The sequence below is a fragment of the Neovison vison genome, chromosome 12 (genome assembly GCF_020171115.1).
Source record: "Neovison vison isolate M4711 chromosome 12, ASM_NN_V1, whole genome shotgun sequence".
NCBI classification, from domain to species: domain Eukaryota; kingdom Metazoa; phylum Chordata; class Mammalia; order Carnivora; family Mustelidae; genus Neogale; species Neogale vison.
Window position 1 is genome coordinate 93,190,289 of NC_058102.1, and position 9,123 is coordinate 93,199,411.

Here is a 9,123-nt window from a genome sequence, read left to right on the forward strand (position 1 = left end):
AGGATCTGTACTCGAGGAACTACAGAACACTCATGAAAGAAATTGAAGAAGACACAAAAAGATGGAAGACCATTCCATACCCTTGGATTGGAAGAATAAACATTGTTAAATGTCTATACTGCCTAGAGCAATCTATACTTTCAATGCCATTCTGATCAAAATTCCACCGGTATTTTTAAAAGAGCTGGAGCAAATAATCCTAAAATTTGTATGGAATCAGAAGAGACCCCGAATCACTAAGGAAATGTTGAAAAACAAAAATAAAACTGGGGGCATCACGTTACCTGATTTCAAGCTTTACTACAAAGCTGTGATCACCAAGACAGCATGGTACTGGCATAAAAACAGACACATAGACCAGTGGAACAGAGTAGAGAGCCCAGGCATGCGACTCTTGATCTTGGGGTCCTGAGCTGAGCCCCATGTTGGCATAGAGTTTACTTAAAAATAAAAAACTAACAAACCAGGGCACCTGGGTGGCTCAGTGGGTTAATGCCTCTGCCTTCGACTCTGGTCATGATCCCAGGGTCCTGGGAATGAGCCCCGAATCAGGCTCTCTGCTCAGCCAGGAGCCTGCTTCCTCCTCTGTCTGCCTGCCTCTCTGCTTACTTGTGACCTCTCTCGGTCAAATAAATAAATAAAATATTTAAAAAAAAAAAAACTTAACAAACCAGTAAATCATAACTTTAGGCATGTGAACTTTTCAAAGCATCTATTATTTAATCCTTAAAACAGAGATGATAATGTGTTAATAATTCTTTGGAGAAAGGTAGCACATAGTTTGAATTTAGATACAATTTTCTAAAGACATTGTCAGGTTAACTGTTCAAGTTTTTGGTAAATTTACTATTCTATCTTGAGAACTTTATGTATTTTTCTCCCTTTTTCTTCTGCATCCTTTTTTTCCTTCGCCTTCCCCCCTTTTAACAAAATTCTGTTTTGTTATTATCTTCTTTTTTTATATTTCTCCTAGATTTTTCTCCTTTTCATTCCTCTTTTATTTTCTGCCTCTTCTGTTCCAGCTCTTCCTTTAATTTCAACTATACTTTTGTTCAAAAGAAGCAGAGCTATTAGTGGTAGGACTACTGCCACCTGCCTTATTTATTAAATGAGATTCTGTACCTTCTGCTTGGGCCACTGTTGCTTTTTTGCCAAGGTGAAGTCCCCCTGCCATTTCAAAATAGCTGAACAAGTTGAGGTAATGACTGTAGCTTCTGCTGTCTTTCTGAAACCACAGGATTCAGCAGCAAGGATGCTCACTGGGATTGCTATAAATACGATGAATTCAGCAAACTTGGAACAATCACGTCTTTTCTGTTATATGGATGGAGATTTCTACCACTTTTCTGAGAGTTTTTAAGATCTGTTTAAATGAGGTTTTAAATATTATTTTGTCTTTTTTGGAGGGGGGGTTTCTTTGTTTTTAGAGGCAAATGCTTTGAATATTAGCTTTATGTTATTGAATAATATGTATTTATACTGCCTACTTTCAGAAGGATTTGAGGCAGCATATTGCCCATATATTTAAGCTGTTTCTAATTTTCTGTTGCAAAACAATATTCTTTGGAAAAGAGCTACAGTATTACAGTACTCATCTCCAAGTCTTTCTAGAGTGTATTTGGTATCCCTGTGCTTAGTGCTTACAGTGACACAGAGGTCAGTTGAAATGTTCCTAATTATGCTATAGGCTTGAATCTAGCCCCTCAGGTAAGAAAAAAAAACAGTATTTTACCTTTGAATTCTGAGGCCATTTTCAGTTGCTGCAAATGTAGTTACATTAAATTTTATTTTAAACTAACATTCAATGAGGAATGCAACCAGGGAAGATCTGCCAAACTGTGCCATTATTTGAGAAACTTTTGCAATATAATAACAACTCCTTCTTTCTATGAAGTTTTACTAGATGGGAGAAAAATTCCAGAGCTATAACATTGCAATCTTATTCTTTTTATCTAGAAAAATAAAATAGAATATTAGGCTTCAGACCCAACTGTGCAAATTGCATTTGCTTTCCAGCTTTTACTACCTCTGTGTCATAATTTTAACACATAACGTACAACTCCTGTCTCTTAGGCAGTTACCATATGGTGTTTATGTCAGACTGGATATATTTATCTAATTTTGTGAGATTCTTTTTTAGCTCCCAACACAGTTCTTGAAAGTAATACCGCTGTTGTTACACTTTCTTCGTACAATTTTTATGTTGTTGAGATGTATCAGTTATATATTATAATCATGAAAGTCTCTTGGCCTCAAATCCAAGTTTTCTTGGTGGCCTAGGATAGATTTTTCACAAAAACTGCATAGTTATAGTTGTGATTACATAGATTTTTAATTTGCTTTACAGTTACCACTCAGCACGATCCTAGGTTTTTAATTATGTTCCAGCACTACTAGTTTTCTCAGTGTAGCTTAAAAATCATAGCTACTTTGGCAATTTACTTTCAGATCTGATCAATGATTCATTTTTTTTCTTTAATATACTTCGTGTTTGCTTTCTCATCCCCATTAGGTTCAACACATTAAAGACACCCACATAATTGGCTCTGGTTAGAGACTTCATAAGTAATGATTCAAATGTGTAGGGTGGTTTATAAAAATGGTCAAATTGGAAAAACTTTTATAAAATGGAATAGTAGGGATGTGTTTTGAGAGCTTTGTTGAAACTACTAATATGTAAAATAAAAATTAAAAGATATATAATCAGAAGAACATTATGAAGTATCTCTCAGCTGTTTGGAAAGAAAGTAGATTTAGAACTTTGTGTAAAAATTCTAGGTAAGTAAACAATCCTCATGTAGATTAGGCCTTTTAATAATTTATTTTGCTTTATAAGCATTCCTATTTATTTTTAGTTTAGTGAGGCCTGGTGAGATGGCCTGTCTATAGCAATGTCAGACCACCCTCTAGTTCTCAAAGAACAATAGTTTAAATTTTAAATTTTAAACAATAGTTTAAAATTTCTTTTTTGAGAACATCTGTTGTGTAATAAATGTATTGTATACTGAAAAATACCTACATGGTATTTTTATTATTCTATCTTAAGAACTTTGACTATGTATTTTTCTTCCTTTTTCTCCCCCATCCTTTCTTTCCTTCGCCTTCCTTCCTTTTAAAAAAATTTGCTATAGGGGCGCCTGGGTGGCTCAGTGGTTAAGCCGCTGTCTTACGCTCAGGTCATGATCTTAGGGTCCTGGGATCCAGGCCCGCATCGGGCTCTCTGCTTGGCGGGGAGCCTGCTTCCTCCTCTCTCTCTGCCTGCCTCTCTGCCTGCTTGTGCTCTCTGTAAAATAAATAAATAAAATCTTAAAAAAATAAAAAAAATAAAAAAAAATAAAAAAATTTGCTATAAAGCAAACAGGTGTAGTTAGAATAAATTTTCTAATTTCTCTTTTTAAACATCATTTGTAGAGTACCTAGTATGAGTCAGCCAGGGCTCTACCTATATTATTCCTTTTAACCCTCACAGCAGTCCTACAAAGAAGGTTTTGTGTATTATACTCAGTTTACAGAGGAGGATATCAGTGTTTAAAGGCTGAAGTGACTTGCCTAGAGTCACACCGTTATTCTGTGCATTAGCATGTCTTGCTTCAAAAATAGTTTTTCTTTCCCACAACAATGTGCTAGTTTCACATCTTAAAAAAATATTTTCTCCATTAAAATTCAAGCCTTACTAAAATAAATCTAAAATATGTTTTGGACAATTATTTCTATGAGTAGGCATTGGGACATAACAAAGAGCTTCAAATACTATGAAACAAGATTTGTCTAATGGCTGTGACCTCCAGAGCTGTGTTGTGTTTTGTTTTTTTTGTTGTTGTTGTTGTTGTTTTTAATTGGTTCAGGACAGTTTGTAACATCTTACTGATTTCTATTTTGTTATAAGAGGTTATATTATAAGCAGTAGCATAGTAATGGAGAGCCCAGAGTGTGGGGTCAGATTTCCTAAATTCAAATCCCAGCTGTGTGTGACCTCCGGCAAGTTAATTAATCTGTTCTGGTTTTCTCATCTGTAAATTGGATTTAATAGTAGTGTTTAACTCGTAAGAGTTGTTTATTAGGATTTAAAAAGGAGTGTTGTAAAGCACTGTCTCTGGCACCTAGGTTGATGTTACATAAATAAAATATGCATCTGATACACATCATCCAAGACGTGAGCAGAAAACCTATGCCTTCTCACAGACCACTTTTTTACCTTTTACTGGAGAACCACTGTGTATTAAGAACTACTGTGTGCTCATAACTGTCCTTTTTATATGCACAGTCACTGGGAGCTCTAAGGTGCTTATAGCTACTTGAGGAAACCACATACATAAAATAATACAAAATTGTATACAGAATACTCGTGTCCTTGGCAGTTTCCATTATTTATTAGCCATTTGGTTAGTCTCTGTCCTTATGGAATTTAGTTTTGAAGGAAATACAGATATTTAACGAGTATGCAAAGTACTGTGAAAGACAAGTACAGGGATCTATGGAATGACTGAGTAGGGAAACTTGGCCTAGTCTTATGTGGCTAAGGGTATTCTTGCTAATATTCAGAAGGAAGATCAATTTAAAAAAAAAATGAAATGGCCTGATGGTAGAGATAGGATTTTCAATGGTCCCTGATGGGTAGGCAGATTTTGCCCAGGGCCAAAAGATCTTAGAGGGTATTTCAGGTAAAAACCAATAATGTAAGCAAGGCATACTGTGAAATAATGAGGTACATTTCTGTGTGTTGTGTGAAACAAGGTTGACTATAAGTGACTGAGGTCCATTGATGAAATTCTTTTGAGAGACAAGTGGACTAGATTTCGGATGGCAGGAGCTTGGAGTGATTATTTTGGGGAGTAAATTACGAAACTAAGGAAGATAAACTCGTAGTTATAAGCAGGAGAGAGTCGAAGGAATATAGACCAGGGAAAGCTGAGGTAGAAACTTGCAATTTTCCTGCTGTGTGGTCATGATGGATTGATAAGCTGAAGGCAGTCACTCTGAGAAAGCATAAGATTCTGTGTATCATGGCTGGAGCGAAGACTGTTGACAAGAACACGCCATGTATGGATGAGGAATAAATTGGTGTCAGTACTGTCAAAAACTTTAATTGTGGAAAGGAATTGGGTGCAGCTGAAGTAGTATAGTGACTAAATTTAGTTGGAAACTTTATTGCTCTAATGTATACTATAGACCAAACAACTGAAAATTTGAATTTGAAAATCTGTGCTATTATGACAGATGACATTTGCTATGAATGCAGAATAATGGGGTCCACTCATGCACTGAATGAAAAGTGGAGGGTGATGCCATGGCAGCCCAATCATTGTTTATCAGGACAGGTGGTACAAATCATAGTGAAACTGTTAGTAAAGATTCTGCAGACTTTGTGGTAAGCAGTATGATGCACAAATTCTGCTTTTGTCAAGTAAAGCACTTAACTGCAGGTGTGTTCTATATACACACAAAAATACATTAAAAATACAGAAATGCACACATAAAATACAGAAATACAGAAATTTTATTAATTGGAAATATTTCACAGTGACATCCCAGGCAAGCTACCTTTAGTAGTTGCTTTAAAATGCTTACAGTAAGTGTAACATTGAGATCTGTTGGCGGATAGTTGAGTATATTCTACTTTCTCAATTTGCGTATTACACACAAATGTTATTTATTTCGAATTATGTCAGGCAGGGTTTGTAGTAATTTGAAAACTTGTTCGTGAAATTGTGTCCCATCGCTAATAGTATAGAGAACAGAAACGAAAGGAGTATTATGTAACCTTTACTTTGCAACGAGATTCTTGGTTGTGAGGATCTTTGATTCAAAATTACACTGTGGTTTTAAGCGGGGGTGGGGGGTCCTTACTCTTTCAAAAAGAAATTATTCACGAATGTCCCTTATGCACTGTTATCGTATTTTAGAACCTGTTGCCAGCATTAAAGGATCAAACTCTGTACAGAAGTCGGTACCACGACTAAACAGTCTTCAATTCCAACATTCCTTACTTTTGCTATATGTAGTCTGTATTTGCAGAAGATTGATGACTAACAGGATCACCAGATTTAACAGATAAAAATATAGGACGTCCTGCTGAATTTGAATTCCAAGTAATTTTTAAGTACAAACTAAAAATTATTCGTTTACCTGAAGTTCCAATAATTAAACTGGACGTTCTGTATTACATCGGGCAAACTCTGCTTACTTCGTCTTTAAGATGATTTGCTAACTTAGAGAAAGCTCTGTATGTGAGCAAAAAGTAACTTGCCTGGACCAACAGCAAATAAGACTCACGGTAGGAGGCCCTCTCCAAAACTTGGCCTTAAAAACACACACACACACACACACACACACACACACACACACACAAACCCACCCAGAAGTCCCAGGAGCCTGCGCATTACAGCGAGCAGCGCAGCAGCTTTCCCGCCGGTTTTCTCCGAAATGCAGCACACTTGGTACCCGCAGGGTGGAGCGCAAATGGCCGTGTCCTTGCGGGATAGGAAAGGAGGTGCCGGAAACTTTGAACCCCCGCCAGGGTACAACGTGTCCACTTAGACGGCGGTAAGTGCCGCCATTTTCTTTGCGGGCAAAAACGGGGAATCTAGGGGCTCAAGTTTGCCCCTTTAAACTCATGGCGGGGGGCACAGCTCTTGGCCTCAGCACTTCGGTGACGTGGAATTGAGGTCCCCCTTTTGGGGGCTGATTTCTAGTGACACGTCGAAACTTGCCGAGGCGGGGAAACGGGACGCCGCCTCTCTCCCGGATGTAAGATGGCGGCGCGGGGGGCGGCCTGGCTGGGGCGGTCACGTGGTGAAGAGTAGCGCGCGAGCCTCCTTAAGTGATCTCTATGGTTCGTCCGGACGCACAGGAGCAGCGAAGCGCGAGACCGGCCGTGTGTCCTCGCGCCCGCAGAGCTGCCGCCGCTGCCACCCGACCCGCCGCCCGGCTCGGTTTCAGTTTTACGGGGCTTTTGTTTTAATTCTCGCCTCCTGCAGAGGCGTACGGGATTTCCCCGAAGGGTGCTGGGGAACTGGTGGCTTCGGGACTTCCGCACTGTGACTTGGTTTCTTATCGGGGTTGCCGGAGCGGGTGTCCTCCTCTGCGGGAAGCGCCCGGGGCGTTCGCCCGAACGGAGAGCCTGCCCGGAGCCGGGTGCAGGACGCGTGGCGGCGGCGGCGGGGGCCCGGGCGACCGGCCCGGCCTCCGCCCAGCCCCCACCGCGGGCTCGGGGCGGGGAGGGCCGCGGGCGGCGCACCCCGGCGACGTGGCGGAAGCGTGGCGGGAACGGTCCGGAGCTCCTGGCGGGCGTCGGGCGGGGAGTGGGAGCGCGACTCGCTGCCTCAGGGAGCGTCCTGATTGCGCCGGCGTCTGGCTGCGCTTTTGCCGCCCATTTCCTGCTTTCGAGTGGCCCAGGGGACGCGCTCCCCTCTGAACAGCGGAGGCTGAAGCGGCTGCCTCTGCCAGGACCCCTCCGCACCTCTTCCTTCAGCAGAGCCGCCGGCCCCGCAGAGGCCGCCGGGCCCGGGCATCGGCACCGCCTCTGCCTCCGGTCGCCGGCACTCTCGGGGCGCGCCCGCTGCGGCCGGGTGGCGCGGCGCTGGGCGGGGTCTGCGGGCGCGGCGGGGAAGGGCCGGGGCGCCGGCCCGACGTCGCGGCGGAGGAAGGACGGAGGAGAGCTGCGGCCGCCTCGCTCGCCCTCGGCTTGGTCCGCTGCCTCTCCGACACCATGGCCCTGGCTGAGGTAGTAGTTTGTGCTGTTGGTCGGGTTGTGACATTGCCCGCTGTGGAGATAACTGCGCAAGCTACTGCCTTGCTAGTGCTGGTGATGCTCAGCGCCGCGGAGGACAATGGCTGGGAATCCCCTTTGTTTTCCGGGGCGCGGGGATCGCCCGCGGAGCCCCGGCGCGTGGCCGCCGCGGAAACCGTTAGTTCTGCGTGTTCCTGGAGGGAGGAAGCGGTTGCGGGGAGAGGGGCGGACGGGCGGGCGCGTTTTTTAGAGCAGGGAGAGAGCGCAGCCTTGGGTTCGCTCTGCACTCTCCGAGGAAGGAGTGAAATTGTGTAAGATGTTAACAGAGAACTTTTCCACCCTCGTTTGTTTTTTATCGCTTCTCGTCGCGATCGGTGCGCGGGGGAGTGTTTACCTGTTTTACTTCATTCTTTAGCCGAAGGTCGGAGTGGAGTGAGCTGCCCTGTTGGGCAGAACTGGCATGGGGAGCAGAACAGTAGACCCGTTAATTATAAAGTTTACGCCTTAACATTTTGAATCCGGTGTTTTTGATCTGTTCCCTCAGTGAATTCAAGAGTATTGAAAATGTAAACCTAAAGCAATTAAAAGTTTCTCTTTAAACTTTCTTTGCAACTCGTTGAATGAGAAGATTGAATTTATAGTTAAGTGTACTATTGAGATTTTTTTAACGTGTGAGACAAATAAATTTTTCCTACAGTGTGCTGTGTTTTTTTCCCCCCCTTTTCCCTTTTCGTTTAACAATGGAGCTACAATTTTGCTGGTGTGGGATTTTGTTTAGATGGCTTTTCTTTGGTTTTTTGATTCTTAAACTTCTTAGTTTATGTCATTGCATTTTACTATGAGAGGAAAGGATCTCGGTAAGAATTAAAAGGATGGTTTCTGGATACTTTGGGTTTAAAATTTAATAATGCCCATTTCGTGTGAAGTACAACTACTCCAAATAGGAAGCACAGTATATATAAAGAAAATGTAGTTTGGGATAGCTAGTGATTTTCTTGATATTTTAAATACCTTAAGTTGGGTGAAAAAGATAATTTTTAAAATTTTAATTTCACAGAGCTGAATCAGTGGTAAATGTTAGTAGTTTCCTTAAAAATACTGGTTTTGATTTTTCAGAATCAGCTTTGAATACAGTGTAATCACAAAACTTGGGGTTTAATTTTTAATGCTTAAATGGGAAAACAATTCTTGAAGGAAAAAAATTCATATAAGGAGAAAAAAATTTTTCACAGACCAACTGTATCCTTTTCCCTTCAATAGGAGTTTGATACCTGTGTAATTTAAAAGTGATCCAATAAGTGTGCCTTGATTTGGTTTTAGTTCAGCTTTGAGAGATAATCTGATCTCATCTGGATGGAGCTGCCCTATTGGGAACGACAGTAAAGAACCTTACG

General features: G+C 41.7%; 1 protein-coding gene across 1 annotated transcript; it reads right to left on the reverse strand.

The window, feature by feature from the left end:
- Positions 1-5,479: 5,479 nt before the first annotated feature.
- LOC122890969 (putative uncharacterized protein encoded by LINC01465) lies at positions 5,480-7,710 on the reverse strand. Its single transcript, XM_044226388.1, has 2 exons — positions 7,478-7,710; positions 5,480-7,317 (listed from the first exon to the last, which is right to left on the reverse strand). Exons 1-2 carry the CDS (start codon positions 7,708-7,710, stop codon positions 6,942-6,944), a joined length of 609 nt encoding a protein of 202 aa, XP_044082323.1. The 3' UTR covers positions 5,480-6,941.
- Between the last annotated feature and the right edge of the window lie 1,413 nt (positions 7,711-9,123).

Coding starts and splice junctions, on each gene's coding strand:
- LOC122890969 (XM_044226388.1), bottom strand. CDS start 7,710: ATGGTGTCGGAGAGGCAGCGGACCAAGCCGAGGGCGAGCGAGGCGGCC. Junction 7,318..7,477: donor CGGCCTCTGCGGGGCCGGCG/GCTCTGCTGAAG, acceptor TCCCTGAGGCAG/CGAGTCGCGCTCCCACTCCC.